Source organism: Taeniopygia guttata, chromosome 2 (genome assembly GCF_048771995.1).
Source record: "Taeniopygia guttata chromosome 2, bTaeGut7.mat, whole genome shotgun sequence".
NCBI classification, from domain to species: domain Eukaryota; kingdom Metazoa; phylum Chordata; class Aves; order Passeriformes; family Estrildidae; genus Taeniopygia; species Taeniopygia guttata.
The window spans coordinates 73,023,417-73,039,973 of record NC_133026.1 but is presented as its reverse complement, the minus strand read 5'-3'; the positions used below and the strand labels follow the sequence as shown (position 1 = coordinate 73,039,973).

At 40.0% G+C, this 16,557-nt stretch overlaps 1 protein-coding gene across 1 annotated transcript in view; it reads right to left on the bottom strand.

Annotated features, from left to right (window-relative positions):
- Positions 1-16,557, bottom strand: part of LOC100224151 (dual specificity calcium/calmodulin-dependent 3',5'-cyclic nucleotide phosphodiesterase 1C) — a 131,767-nt gene that overhangs the window by 27,479 nt on the left and 87,731 nt on the right. The window contains exons 8-9 of the mRNA XM_030265644.4: positions 14,825-14,925; positions 12,955-13,083 (exon numbers count right to left, since the gene is read on the bottom strand). Coding sequence (XP_030121504.2) covers positions 12,955-13,083; positions 14,825-14,925 — 230 coding nt within the window. The remainder of the gene's footprint in view (positions 1-12,954; positions 13,084-14,824; positions 14,926-16,557) is intronic.

Here is a 16,557-nt window from a genome sequence, read left to right as displayed (position 1 = left end):
AAGGACGACATTTTGGTGGCTACGTCCACCCAGGATGAGCTGCTGAGGATATAGCCTCAGTTGCTTGATGCTTTGCATTCTCATGGGCTGCAGGTGGTTTCAGAAAAGGTTCAACAACAACCTCCTTGGAAGTATTTGGGGGTCAAAATTCTGGAATGGACAATCCGACACCAGGAGGTGCAATTTGTGCATTTGGTGAAGACACTGAATGATGTCCAGAAATTGGTAGGTGTCATCACTTAGCTACACCCGTACTTGGCACTGACCAATGCACAACTGTCTCCTCTGATTTGTTAAAAGGAGACTCTGATTTGAAGTTGCCTCGCACATTGACCCCTTAGGCATGTCAGGTGCTGGAGGAGGTTCAGCAGGCTGTTTCTGCTTGCCAGGTTTATTGCATTGATCCTTCCGTTGATGTCACTGTGTACATTACCACTCCAGATTCACATCCCACAGGTATCATTGGCTAATGGAGTGACAAATGGTCTGATCCCTTGCACATCTTGGAATGGGTTTTCCTGCCCCATCAGCCGCAGAAGACAGCAACCGCATTGTTTGAACTAATTGCTCACTTGATAATCAAATGCCAGCAATGGTGTTTGCAATTGATGGGTGCGGATCCTGCAAAGATCATACTCGCGGTACAGCAGAAGGATTTTGACTGGAGCTTTGCACACAATGTGTCCCTGCAATGTGCTCTCAAAAACTTCTCAGGGCAGATAACTGCCCAACCACAAGCTATTTCAGGTGGCAAAATTCACACAAATGTCTTTGCAGCCCAAAAATAGTCAGGAGCCAGTGCAAGGACCCGCTGTCTTCACTGATGGTTTGAGGAAAAAAGGAAAGCCCATTGTTACTTGGAGGGATGGATCTGAGTAGCAGGTTCTGGAAGGTCATCAGGATGGGTCAGCCCAATTGGGTTGAATTGAGGGCTGCTGTCATGGCATTTGAGAGATTTTCCCAGGAACCTTTCCATTCAGTCATGGATTCTGCCTATGTGGTCAACATCGCACAGCGGTTGGGTTATTCAGTTTTTAAGGAGATTAATAACCCTGCCTTGTTTCATTTACTGAAGACCTTGTAGTGTGCCATTCAGGCCTGCGTTCATCCATACTATATTCTGCATGTAAGGAGTCACACTAATATGCCAGGGTTTGTAGCAGAAGGTAACACGAGGGCTGACAGGTTGGCTAACCCAGTGTGGGTAGCACCTCAGCCTGATACACTCGCGCAGGCCAAGGCGTTGCATGGGTTTTTCCATCAGAACACACTTATACCTTGCAGGAGCAGTTTCAGTTGACACCAACTGAGGCTTGTGACATTGTCGGTTGTCTGGCGACTGTCATGGACTTGCTGTGCCTTTGCCAGTGGGGGTAAACCCCAGAGGCCTTAAGGCCTTGGAGCTCTGGCAGACAGATGTCACCCAGATTGCAGAGTTTGGCCAGCTCAAGTACATGCATGTCATGGTGGACATGTTCTCCTCTGCGATGTGGAATTCTGCTCACACTGGAGAAAAGGCTCGTGATGTCGTTGCCCACTGGAGGCAGGCCTTTGCCCTCTGGGCATACCTTCTGCTGTGAAAACCAACAGTGGTCCTGCTTATGCATCGCAAAAGGTGCGGCAGTTCCTGCAGTCGTGGGGTGTGTCACACAAGTTTGGTATCCCTCATTCTCCAATTGGTCAAGCTATTGTAGAATGCACTCATGGTACTCTGAAGTGGGTTCTTCAAAAAGAAAAATGGGGGATGCAGGGCAAAAGCTTTGTATACCATCAATCATCTTACTGTGTCGTGGAATTCAAATAACCCTGTCATTTTGAATCGTCACTTTTCATTGCAGGCTTCAGACGAGACATATCAGTCTTGAGTGAAAGTTCAGGTGCAGAATTTAGTAACCAAACAGTGGGAAAGTCCCTATGATCTTATTGCTTCAGGGCTCAGGTACGCATGCGTATCCACAGATACTGGGGTACACTGGGTACCTTTGAAGTGTGTTCATCCTGACCTGTGACTGCAGAGACAGAATCTGGCCGACATGTAAAATGGAAACCATGACCAAACTGAAAGTCATCAAGTGGAGGAATCATTGAGTGATGACTCAGATGCAGATGATGTGAGTGATCACTCTGATGATTCCTCCATGAGTGGACACTGAATATTGTTCAAAATTTTCCCTTTTAACATTGTTCATTTTTTTCTTTTTCTTTTTTTTTTTAATGGAAAAAAGGGTGAGATGTCGCCCTGTTCTTCTGAGGGTTTTAAAGTTCTTCTAAAAGTTTTCTATGCCTTCTGATGTTTACATATTTCTACTGAATTTTCTCACACTGTTCATGTAAATAATGATTGTTTTGCATTCTTCTTTGTGGGTGGAGAGAATTGATGGACTGTTGGTTTGACCAGCATGGTTGGAGAGGTTGGAAATTTCACCCTCCAATCTACTCACTTTTTCTATTCTATATATAGTGAATTCAGAAAATAAAATCCTCTCTTTTGGTTTGTTTTCTTCCCTCTTTTATATAACATGTGTCTATGAATTATTTCATGTCATAGTGTGACATGCAATCATCTTCAAAGTTTACACTACACATTATGGTGCTGTGCTGTGCATGCTGCCTAGCAGCTTTGGCTAAATAGTCCCTGGAAATATTTTACAAGATGTGTTTCCACTGAAATGTCTCTTCACTATATTTAATTATTCCAGTAATGCACAAAAGCCTGTTAATAGTTTACATTACACACTTTCAGATTGATTTGTTTTTTGTCTGTGCTCCCATCTTTCTATGGGAGAAGCACAGTATATAAAATCAGAGGAAAAGCAAGTCAACTGAATCAGTTTCTAAATTTTTTTTAGAGAATATATTTGACAAACTCAAAGACGAAATGAGGTAAGAGAAGAGGTTGCACTACTTTTAAATATCAATACATCACTACAAAACTGTCCAAATCACAGGCACTGAATACTTACACTTTATAAATATTATTACTGACATACGGTGAACAGGCAGAAAGTTAGCTCTCTCTCCATGTTACCAGTGAGACAGTTAACTCATATATCCCCCAGGTATTTGTGCATCTTGTGTGTATCTTGTTCTCCTTTATTCTATAGTATTCAAACACAGTTTTGTATTCAGGAAGAAGTTAATGAAGAATAAATGTTAATTCATTCAAATACTAACTGTTATGAGTAATTTCTTCCATGAGTTGACTTCAGAAAAAATTGTCCACAGGTAAATAAAACATAAGTAAATTAAAACTGTATCCAAGAAAAGAAGAAATAGTGCAAGCTGATGAAAAAGGAAAGATAATTATACCCCTATAATCTGCCTACTTTATCAAACTGATAACTTTAGACATGTCCTTGTGTTAATCTCTTTGAGAAAGTCACAGATGCATCATGTTAAGTATTCAAAAATGTGATCATATCAGAACATTTATCAACTCAGGCCCAGGAAATGCCCTGAAGACAATGGAAGCTTCCATTGGCACTTTAAGAGCTAAATCAATCTACTGTTTTACTCCTGATCATATGGCATCATGGTATCAAGTATGGTAGGAATATGGAAGAGATGTCCTGAGATCTCCATAATCCACAATGGTTTTTATTTAAGGAAAATAACAGTGCTCTTCAGTACCTTCTCCACAGCTGCATCCTCTCTCTCCCTCTCCTAAAAGACAGTAAAAATCTAATTCAAAGAAAAGACAATCCTCTAAAGATTCAGTCTGCACTGTGGCCTTGACAAAAGAAGCATGAGCCAAAGGGAGAAAGAAAACTAGGAAACAGTAGAGCGGTAACACCTTATGTCACCAGTGGACACTTCCCAAGCCTGTATTGCCTTCTGTCTCCCCATATTTCATGAAAACAAGGGATTGGGACACTGCAGGTGATGCTACAATTTTGGATGGCACTGAAGTAGGGCACTTGGGATTTCTGCTGTGTTATGTAGATATCAACCAGGGGATTGCAATGAGGCCCAAACTCTGAACCTTTGGATGCCACTCTTAGCAGTTGTTGAGGAGAGATACCTTTGCCAAGAATACCTCTAGCAACATCAAGGCCCTTGGAAAGCCACCAAGCAAGGAATCCAAAGCTTGAAAGAACTGTCTATGATCTAGATAATTTTCTCAAATAATGATGAACACAAAAGAATTCCAGGCCCTGTATAATATTAATGTGGTTGAAGCTTGCACAGCTTGGGACATAAGTGTACTCCCACTTCCTAATGATACTGCAATGGAATGAGGAAAACAAGACAATGAGTACTATGACAAGAAGGCTACGGACGTATGAAGACACTGTCCACATCTCAACCTGAGCCAAAGTTTCAGCCTTGGAAAAAGACCTGACTGAGTGTAAGTGGAAATTGGAAGAGAGAACTGAAGAGAGCTATCAGAGAGCCATCATGTCCCAGACTGAAAAGCAAGATGTATTCTATTTGCCGTTGGTATGGCAGTTGTCTTGTGTTAAGTAGGCAGTTTTTACTTATCTCTTCCACAATCAATCCTCCCTCCAGGGAGACATCTGCTGATAATGGGCCATTGAGTGTCACTGCATGACTGATAAGAACTGTAACATCCCATTGTGAGATGCTCCTCGAAGAAAGAGGAGCCAAGCATTCCTACCTACATATAGTCTTGAGATTCTGGCCCACCAACACAGCTTTTTCTGCTCTGGATTTTCCCAGAAGAACAGCTGCCTCTTCTACTGTCTCTTCAGAGGAAGACTACACCCTTTTTCTACAGGATCACTACTCTAACAGAACCATACCTGACACTCCAGAAAGACTGCAGCCATGATTCTGATTGGACTGCTACCAACACCCTGTCCAACAGGGTGTCAGGTTGTATTCTGACTCTGTCAGTGTTGTTTTGGTTAACTGCATTGTTTACTTGATCTTTTTATTTTCTTCCCTAACAAAGAACTGTTACTCCTGCTCCCATATTTTTGCCTGAGAGCCCCCCTTAATATCAAATTTTTAACAATTCGAAGGGAAGGGGTCTACATTTTTCCGTTTCAGGGAAGGGTCCTGCCTTCCTTAGCAGACACCTGTCTTTCCAAACCAAGACACATCAGAAACTAAGAAAGGAGCTTAGGGAGGGCCTTTTTCATATTTCACCAGTACAGACCAGAATACCTGCTATCTGAAGTAGGCATCGCACAGCTAGGGAGAGGAAATACACTCCACAAAGCAAGCTATGGCTCTTCCTCTGTGAATATGGACAAGGCATGAGAAGATGGGATGGAAAAGCCACTTCCATCTTAGCAGCACAGGTACATAAATGAAAAGAAGAAACTACTAATAAAGGAAATTTGGTAAGAATTAATTTAGGTCCAGTTTCCTGTGAGTGTGTTCCTGGGCAGAACAGAAGTTAAGATAACATGTCTGATCCCTTTGAAGGGACCTCTAGAATGTATGCCCAGGGAGTGAATGATATCCAGAACTAGAGGGGCTCTGCCTCTAGCCTGATACAGACATGGGAAAATCATATATATTGGATTGCGTGGATCAAATATCCTGGTGCATCAGAACCACAAAACTTTGACTGACACTGGCATACAATATACTCTGATGCCATCATGACAGTGGGGGCAGAACCTGTTTCTGTTGCTGGGGTGACAGGGGGTCTCAGCAATTGACTCTGTTAAAAGCTGAGGTGACCTTGACTGGGAAAAGAAATGGAAAAAACAACCTATTTTGACTGGTCCAGAGGCTCCATGTATTCTTGGTATAGATTAGCTTAGGAGTAGTTATTTCTAAGACCCAAAAGGACTTTGTTGGGCTTTTGGGATAGCTGCTGTGGAGACAGAAGACATTAAACAATTAAACACCTTGCTTAGTCTTTCAGAGAACCCTTCTTCAGTAGGACACCTGAGGACTGAAAAACAGCTGGTACCAATTGCTGCCAAAACAGTGCACCATTGACAATACCGCACTGACTGAGACTCTGTGAGTCCCATCTGTAAGATGATCCATTAACTGGAGATCCAGGGAGCGGTCAGCAACTAATCACGGGTGAATGAAGTCACACGCCCACTGAGTGTTGCTGTGACAGACAGGCTGGAACTTCAGTATAAACTAGGGTCCAAGGCAAAAAAGTAGTGCCACCGTTGACATTGCTAATGTGTTTTTCTCCATTCCGTTAGCAGCAGAGTGCAGGCCATAGTTTGCTTTCACTTGGAGAGGCATTCCCTACACCTGGAACCAATGACCCCAGGGGTGAAAGCACAGTCCCACCATTAGCCATGGAAAAAAGTGAGGCTCCAGAACATCTACAGTACATTGATGACATGATCCTTTGGGGTAAAATGACACAGGAAGTTTTTGAGAAAGGGGAAAAAATAATCCACATTGTCCTCAAAGTGGGTTTTGCCATGAAACAAAGAAAGGTTGAGGGACCTGCACAAGAAATTCAGTTGCTAGGAGTGAAGTGGCAAGACAGACATCAACACATTCCAGAAGAGGTGACTAACAACATAGCTACTATGTCCCCTCTGACCAGCAAGAAGAAAACACAAGTTTTCCTAGGCAACATGGATTTTGTGGAGATGCAAATCCCAGAGTACAGCCAGATTGTAAGCCCTCTCTGCCTTGTGACACAGAAGAAAATTATTTCATGTGGAGCCCTGAACAACAACAACAATATTTTGAACAGATTGCCCATGCAGTAGCCCTTGGATCAGTCAGGATGGGACAGAATGAGAAGAATGTGCTCTACACTGCAGCCAGGAAGAATGGTCTTTCCTGGAGCATCTGGCAGAAGGTGCCTGGAGAAACTTGAGGGTGACCTTTGGGTCAGGGATACAAAGGATATGAGGCCAACTACACCCCAATGGGAAAAGGAATCTTAGCAGCTTATGAAGAGGTTTAAACCACTTTAGAAGTGATTACCATTGAAGCACTGGTCATTCTCACACACTGACTACCAGTGCAGGGCTGGATATTAAAATGGAAAGTCCCTTCCACATATCATGCCACTGATGCTACATGGAGTAATTGGATGGCTCTCATCACACAGCGAGCTTGGATAGGAAATCCTAATCACCCAGGGTTCTTGGAAATCATCCTGAATGGCCTGAAGGTGAGAATTTGGGACTATCATTTAAAGAGGAAGATGAGTAGGTGACATATGCTGAGGAGACCCTGCCCTATAAGCAGCTATCAGAGAGTGAGAGGCAATACACTCTCTCCACTGATGGTTCTTGCTGTACCACAGGATCTAATAAGGAATGAAAAGCAGCTATACAGAGCCCTATACAGTAAGTTGTGGAAGCTACCAATGGACAAGGTGAATTAAGTCAGGATGCAGAGTGGAAAGCTGTCTAACTGGCTATGGATATCACTGAGTGAGAGAAGTGGCCAACACTCTACCTCTATACTGACTCATAGATGGTAGCAAATGCTCTATAAGGGTGGTTGGAAAGTTGGATTAAAAACAATTGGCAGCATAGAGGAAAACCCATCTTGGCTGCTCAAGTATGGCAAGACATTGCTGACCAGGTAGAGAAAAAGATCATGAAAGTTCGTCATGTGGATACACATGGCCCTAGAGTCAAGCTGATAATGAGATTCACATCAATTAACAGGCAAACTGCCAAAATTAAAGTGTCTCAGGAAAATATAGACTGGCAACACAAGTGTGAGTTATTTCTAGCTTGGTGGGCCCATAATTCCTCAAGTCATTAGGGAAGAAGGGATGTAACACACCAATGGGCTTGTGACCAAGGGGTGGATTTGACCATGGATACTATATCCCAGGTAATCCATGATTGTGAGATGTGGGCTGTAATCAAGCGAGCCAAGCAGGTAAAATCTCTGTGGTATGGGGGGCATTGGTCTGAATGTAAGTATGAGGAGGCCTGGCAGATTGATTACATCACACTGCCACAAACCCACTAAGGCAAATGCTATATTCCTACAATGGTAGAAACTACCATTGGATGGCTGGAGATGTATCCCGTGCTTTGTGTCACTGCCCAGAACACTATGCTGGGCCTTGGAAAACAAGCCCTATAGCAACATGGCACGCCTGAGAGAATTAAGTCAGACAATGGGACTAATTTCAAAATAGCCTTATAAATACCTGTACCAGCTGCTGGGAAAGTCAAGCAGAGGCAATGGACTGTTAAAAACTGCACTGAAGGCAATGATTTATGGGACCTTCAGGCTGTGGCATATGCATTTGGCAAAGGCTATCTGGTTAGTTAACACCAGAGGTTTGATTAACTGAAGTGAATCATAACCTCTGTGCACAGTAGATGGAGACAATGTCACCATGACGAGTATGAGAGCTGTGTCAGGAAACACAGTTTGGGTTAATCCCATTTCAAGCAAAGGCAAACCCAGCCATAGGATTGTTTTTGCTCAAGGACCTGGTTACACTTGGTGGGTAATGCAGAAGGACAGGGAAACAGTTCATGTACCTCAAGGGGATTTCACTTTGGGTGAGAACAGTCTGTAATGTTGAATTGCATATGTAACACTTGTTGCTGAATGGCAATGCCACTCCATGTTGGAAATAACATGAACAATGAGAATGAACTGCTCCCATTATATGAGTCATGGACCAAAAGAACTCAATGCATATCCTGGGGGAACAATCAGTGACTACTGAAATAATACCTGTATTTGTATAGTTGTTTATAAGTGTATATGTAAATAGTTAAAAGATATTAATTGGGACATGATATAGATGATATGGAATAAGGAGTGAATAAAGTCTTCAGTGGGTGACCCAAAAAATGTGACTTGTATTCCACTATTCCTCTATGTCAGTCCATGCAGTTTGTGTTACTGTCCCATTAAGACCCAGGGATCAGAAGTGGATCTGGAACCAGTGTTTTGGGTCTGTGGAGACTGGAGGTGCCAGGGTCCTTTTAAGAATGGGGGAACGCAGACAGAGCTCTCTTTCTTGTTTCTCTATGGGCTGCCAAGAGAGTTTCCTGGGGCATACTCTCTGGGCCAGAGCAGAGAGAAGCAGAAGCATTCTTCAGTTTTCCTCTGAACTCCAGGGGAAATTGCCTGGTGCAGGTCTCTAGAAAACTGCATTTGTCAATCCTAGACTGTTTCAGAGGAAATGTCCTAACAACTTTTTTGGCCACAGTTGCCATGGGCAATCCCTGTCCCTGCAGCTGGAAGAGGACCTTTATTTGGAACCTATGTTTTTGCTTCTGCCACTCAGGACAGTCATGCTGTGAAAATTGATCCTCTCCTATTCCTCCATGAGTTACAGCTGCTGCCCCAGATCCAGCTGCCACTGTTGACAGAGCTGCCACCACTAGGAGAGACCCTGTCAGGTGGTATGGAGCAAATGGTTCAGCAACATTTGACTGGTTTTGAACAGGAATAGTTCTCCAAGTTCTCCAGATTTCCTTTGTTTTATCCTTGTTCCCCCTTTGCTATTGTTTGGGGCAAGACAGAGTTTTGTAATCATGGAGGTTCAGTTGTACTGTTTGGGCTTTTTTATCTTTGCTCTCTCTCTATCACGTGGCTGGGAGAATGTATGTTCTCCACCATCCTGTCTTTGTTGCCTGTCTAATGTGGTCTTCTTCAAAAGTCTCCATATTGGGGGAGGGGCTTTGCTGCTATCTTGTTTTCTTTGTTCTTGGGGAGTCCATGGGATTCAGAACCTTTGTATCTAGTGGTTATTACTGTTACCTTGATTGTGGCTGGGTTTATTTTAGCAAACTTACTTTTCAACTTATATATTCTTGCATTTGTCTCTTTTTGTTGGTGACAGGGGAGTAGTTAAACTGAAAAAGAAGGTAGCTTGTTTCCCAAGCTCCACCCCATAAATTCACTTCTCAGGAAAAAGCATTCCGTTCTGGCCTCAGAGTTGAAAGCAACACCTATGTGGTAATCAAGGAACTGCAGAAACGCAGATCATAGCCACAAAATGCTGTTCCTAACTGTGAGCAACTCTACAGTTGTTAAAACTGGCCTAAAAGACATTGCAAGAGCTGCACTATGCCTTGTTAGCTTGCACTTCTCTCTTCTATACTCTGTCACACAGTACAAACTGGTGGCATAATTTTTTTCAGGTTTCTCACCGAGCTGAGATAATTCAAAGGATAATTCCACTTCTCTAAGAAAACAAAAGCCATGATTTAAAGATGCTGGTCTCCATCAATCTTTACAGCAAACCAGCTAAGCTGGCTTACATAGAAATGCACAGACAATGAAGTCTGCTAACAGTGACAAGAATGTATAGAAGTCTAAAACAGGAAAACTTACTGCACAGTTACAGTAGTTATGTCTCCTGAACTGATCTATGTGGCTAATTTTGTTCATTCAAAGTCTCAGAATTTTATTATTACAGAAATTAATAGGAAAACACTACATTAAAAGAAATATCATCATTGGCTAATTCTTGTTAAAGGAATATGCATGTGCCCATCCTGAGTACATAGGAACAAAATTTTACCAGAAAATTTTATATGATCCTGCAACCATGCACACGCTATTACTTATGAAAAAAAAAGCATATGACTAAAGTCAGTAGAAAAAACCCCATACTTTCTCATGACAGTCTTGAAACAAATAAAAGTGATTGACAAGGAGGGTTCATAATTATTTGAGGGACAAAACACCAGGCAGCTTTACTGAGAAAGTCAGTACTGAATTTAAAGTTACTTCCTGAAGTTGTACTCCTATACAAAGCTAAACAACTAAACATTTTGCAGATATCTTTTTATTCAGCCTTTATTCAACCTTTTTATTTTAATTATTAATTTTATTTTATATTTGGCAGTAAAGATTTCAATAAACTGCATGGAACTTACTAGTGATTAAATACAGTGTTAAAAAAGACATCTGTAACATTATATTGGAAAATATATGTTCAATTTGCACTTTATTTTCTTAGCTCACTGTGATCTGGCTTTGTTAGAGCTTTTTCATTTTATAACTTGCATAAATGGGGTTCACAAAATGCAGCAACTCAATTAATTTTCAAATATTTAATAAGCACCAGAGAAATATACATATTTCTCAGTGGAAGAAAAAAAGAGTTCTTTAAGCACTACCATTCAACTCTTTTCTTCTTGACTGTAGCCCAAAACTTCTCTACCATTCTCATCTGCTTTTCTTACAAAACTCATTTATTTTTCAACTGTGAAATGTGTCTACAATTTTCTATGTATCTTTCCTGAAAATACATTCTTGAATTAGATGACAGAATACCAAAAAGTTATAAAATCCACATAGATATCTAGGATTGCAGATCATCAGATCTTCATTTCTCAGTAATGTGAAAAAAAGGGTAAGCGCTCAGCTCAGAAAGGTACTTAAGAATTCCAAAAACATCACTTAGGCCTGTTGCAGAGGGAGATTTATCAGTCTACAAAAGTGAAATTTAATTTGAGCATATCTTATTAGTTGCCCAAATCATCCTTCAATACTGAAGGTCCTCCTTTTGAGTCTTAGAATGGGGAAACTCTGGGCTTCTTGGGTTTTATTTTTCAACATCTCAGATTTTGCTGAAGTCAGCTGATGTTTACAGTGCTTCCCAATGTTTGCCTATGGGATTTTGTAGTGGCAGTCAAAAGAAAAAACATGTAGAAATCACAATGTTTTGGAATTACAGCACTTCCAGACAATGCCTTTTATTCTGCAGCACTGCTGTTTGATCACCAGCTTTGAGAGAGAACAAATAAGCAATCCAAAGCACTGAATATTTTTGCTCAGGCAGTTAAAATATTTTTAAAGGGATGGGTTAATCTTTGAATAGTTCTAAGCACATTGTATCAGCAGAACACACATATTGGCACTACAGAATCAATGAGAAGCATACTAATTTTGCTGCTCCACTAAAAAACATGGCTATTCCTTGTAGACAGTGGCTCTAAGACTAATGTTTCTCGTCACTTAGTTCCTTATGTTTTCTCACTACCATTAAACAAAGCAGTAATTATCTCCCAGTATTTGATAAGGCATTTCCATCTATACATAAAATAGATTTTTGACATCGCAGTGGAGATATTTTCTTTCTGTTCCTTCTTGCTGCACACCATGACACTATTATATATATTGGTGGGTAGAATTTTCAGGACAATCCTCCACAACATTGACTTAAAACAGCACTGTAAGTTCCTGTTGTTTGACTATAGGATCACATCACTGTCAAGAAGTTGAAATAAATAGGAAACTCAGGCTAAACACATTAGCAAGCAGAGCCTTCACTGACCATCTTGGTAGAAGTCAGCCCCAGAGACAGGCTTATTTCCCCACATTTATATTAAAATTAAACAACTCCTCAGCACTATGTTACATTTAAGAATATGTAGATGGCATTGTGTGTAACACAGGATTTCACAAGCTGCTTCCTCTCCCATGAAAAAGACTATGGGGCCGGATCCTTCCTGTCTAGCACATTAGGCTATTTTTAAATTATCACCCCTTGAAATTCATGACAAACAGAAAACTCACATTTAACTGTCTGCTAAAGTTAATAATGGGCTCATTTTAGCACATAAATCATATATTTCATGAGGCTTATTTTAAATTAGAGCTTCTTAAATCTCCTAAGTATATGTATTAGACCTATGCTCCCTGGACTGGATTACGTTTTTCATTAAGTCCCATTTATAATTTCCAGACAGGAAGTGTTAAATTAGATAAAGGTTATATTTATCCTTTAGGACAAAGAAACAGCAGGCTAGCTCTACACTCAGTAGATGTATACACTTGTACATGTATACAAAGAGCGTCTCTGTGATACCTAATAATTATATGGAAGTCAACCCATGTATACTATAACTCATCACAAAGTCTAGTCTCACTATCAGAAGTGAAAACTGAAAGGAGGAATAAACAATACAAGCACTTTTCAAAGTTCTTTATCTTGTACTATAGAAAGACTAATATGTAATATACAATAATGCACATTGCTATTCAAACAAGGTAATACCAATCTATGATAGTGCTGCAATATTCCCAGGCAGCCGCCATGCTCATTTTTACCTCCAATCATCCTTTGAGAGATTAGATAAAATATTCATCTCTTCATCATCTTGCAAAAGACGATACGCCGCACTAACATGGTGATTTTCAAGTACAGACCGGTCATTATACAGAATGGCTGAGTCTGACCTAGCATTTAAAAGAAAACATAGGAAAGGTTGTTTTTTCCCTGTCTAAAGAGACTCAGAAGTTTTTTTTCCCTTTAATCATCTACAGCAATTAAGTCTATAGAATAGATATGAGCATTTTAAGAGTTCTTGTAATACTATATTAATTGCTGTTACTCAGTAAAAGAAATCTAAAGAACATTGCAAAATTTATTTCGCCAGATGAGACTCACCTAACTGCCTTGTTACATACCTGAAAACAAGTGCTGAAAGCTGTGTGAGATATGTAAACTTAGACTAGAACCATGAGTATTTTTCCTAGCTCTTATAGATGTCTCTATGACATCAAAATCTGACTGTACCCAACTAAGGAATTGCAAGATGTGACCCAACACTGTTTCCAGAACAGCAAACTGGCTGTAGGTGAGAAATAATTCATCTGATTTCTGACATCTATGTGCTAGACTATGCTGTCTAGAAAGGCAATTGCCAGTGGGACAGAGTAGGACCAAAGGTACTGCATGCCTGATTTTAAGCCCCAGAGCAGAGATCTGTGATTGATGGATGGGTAAACTGGTCTGAAGAGAAAGAAGTTAACAGCAACAGGGGGTGAATATGTTTAGTTACAGTTCTCACTCATATCTGCTTCACAGAAAGCAGTGTATGTTTTTATCCTCTGATACTTCACACCATCTGATGTTCAATGTTAGAAAAATTAAATTACGACAGTCCTTCCTTGAATATTTTTACAAGTATTTGGAAAGTACAGCAGATCCCTAATTCCTGTATGCATAAAGTTGTAAGAAGAGTAGTGTGGCTTCACCCAGAATAGAGACAGAGACTTCTTTCTACATTCCCAGTCTTTACTGTGTGTATGTGTGCTTTATCCTGGAAACCATTATTGATGCACAGCACGATTCAGCTCAAAAACTAAAGACATCTATTTTAATTATAGACATGTAATCTAATTTAATTACAATGCATCTTAAAAATGCCCAAGTGTGCATTGTAAGCCAAGGACAGTTAGACATTTTGGCATTTCTACCAGTACACTTCTATTCTCAAAATGATACACAGACATTGGATGTTCAATTATCACTGAAACTAGAGACTTCATAATCTTTGCACACTTCTGAATTTTGCTGCCATCTTCATCTTATTTTCCTCTCTTCCACCAACCCAAAAGCTTTATAAAATACACAGGTCCAGTCTAGTTTGTGATCAGTTAATTATGCGCTAGCAATTTATGATGCTTTTAAAAAGTATTTCCCTGATTAGGCAGTGGTAAGCATATCCCCTTGCTGCAGGTGGGGTTTTCCACTAAAGTGAAAATAGTATGTGTAGTGTTCATGTTCACTGATGAATGCAACAAACATGGTTGAATGCCGATATTGTTTGAATCCTCAAATTCAACAAGAAGAAAAACCTGAAAAATTACAATATCTCCTTCAAGACTTTATCTTTGTAAAATCACATCACTCTATACAGCCTTTTGTCTGTGAAAACTTTACATGGAAATATTTTTGGGACTTTCTTTTTCCTGGTTTTTAATATGAAACAATGCTCTGGAATTTAGAATACACACATTCCATTGTGAATGTTTGAATAATAGAAAATTAAATGCAACCTGAGAAAGTTAACTTTCCTCCTGTAACACTTGAAAGCAGAAGTTCCTGCACTTTTCTAAAGTGGCTGTGCTGTTTTTCTCCAAAGATTTTTCCCTCAATTTCCTGACCCTTCATCATGATTTACAGTTGCCTCACCTTGTCTGGATGTGAAAATTGTTGGTGGTTCCAGTGTGTTCATAGTCATGTATGGCAGCTGCAAAAATCATAGCGAAGATCTCCAGCTCTGTCAGCCAGTGCTGAAAAGAGATTACAGTACAATCAGGTAAGTTGTCCTTTTCTCAGGCTTTTGTCTTCTAAGGAAAGTTATTTATCCTCTGCTGACAGTAAGTGTTGCATGTCATTACCTTTCCCCTGAAGTCTGCCAGCTGTTTTAAAGCAAATGTCTCTGGTTGATACATAAAAGCCAAACCAGTGTTCATCCTGGACCTTCATCTAAATAAATTGAACTTCAACAAAATTGTTTCAGGAGCTAATAAGGTTTAAGGCAGAGTAAGGGGAACTGTGCCCTTCTGAAAGAGCAATGTTTCAAGAAGAGAAACGAGGAAAACTCAAGAAAATCAAGGTTCATCAAGGGGAAATTGATATATGTGCATGTAAACACGTACCACCAGGGTATGTATTTTCAGTTCAGTTTATTTGAGTAGCAGAGACTCGGATATAGAAGAATATCACTATTTTCCAGAAAATTAGAAATCTTTGTCAATCACTGAATCATGAAGAGAACAAGAAAGATAACCTCAAAAGATGTACATCTTGTTATTTATTTATCATTTTTAAAAACACTTTAAAAAGCCCAGAAATTTGTGGAATTTTTCCTAATTCCCTAGTCAAAGGCTTATTTTACAATGCTTAAGTCACTTTTGCCTTAGATTTATAAATTATTTAGGTGGTTTTAATAATTTTTATCTGAGTCAAAATATTTTATTGTCTTGTTATCCATTGAAAAGGGGAAAAAGGAGTCAGAGGTTTTAGATACTGTAGATGCTGTAAATATTTGTATGAAATGCTGAAACGTATTGCATTTAGAAGAAATCTTTACCACAGTGACTGCCAAATACTTCTGTAACATCTCACTGTCAACCTGCAAATGTTTTGACAGGCATTTATATATAAACTGCCTTTTAATTCAAGGCCCAGCAAAGGCACTAAGACATCCAAAATCTATTCTAGACATCTCCTAGAGCTCAGAGGCCACCACTAGTATGTTAAGCATGTGCAAAAAAGCAGAGGTAACACTGGGACTCTGCACATAGCAACCTGTCTAGCACTTTATCTGTGTTTCACAGTTATCTCTGCATAATCAGTGAAGAATGGAGCAAGTCCCCATATTAAAGATCCCCTTACATTAAAGACGTAGTTTTAAAAGATACTTTGCACAATGCTACTAACCATAATCAAGGTAGTTCTTGGGTTTGGGTTGTTTCTTTTTGTTTGTTTTTTTTTTAAGTTTGTTTTTTGTGCTTTGGTTTTTTGGTTTGCTTTGGTTTGTTGTTTTTTTTTTAAATAGCAAGAGAGAGAGGATGGTGAGGAGTGCAAGAAATTATCAGAAACAAACTTCACTGTTTTCTCATATCTACAGAACTGATCCAGGGTATGACTGGAGAGCATTGATGGTGGAGAAGTCTGTTCAATTTTGTTTCCAGGTGTGACATGTGAATAAGGAATGATTTCCAAATGATTAAGAACATTAATTCAACTTTCAAACAGCAACTTCTGGCAACTGCAATGGGGGAAAAAATGGAACTAAGGTTTCCAGGCTACATGTCTAGATCTGGACTTTCATGACTTTCATTGCCCACAGGAGTCTGCCATTTCCCAAAAGGAGAGACTGCAAATGATAGAAAAAAATCAGGGCACAGGTGCTCAGA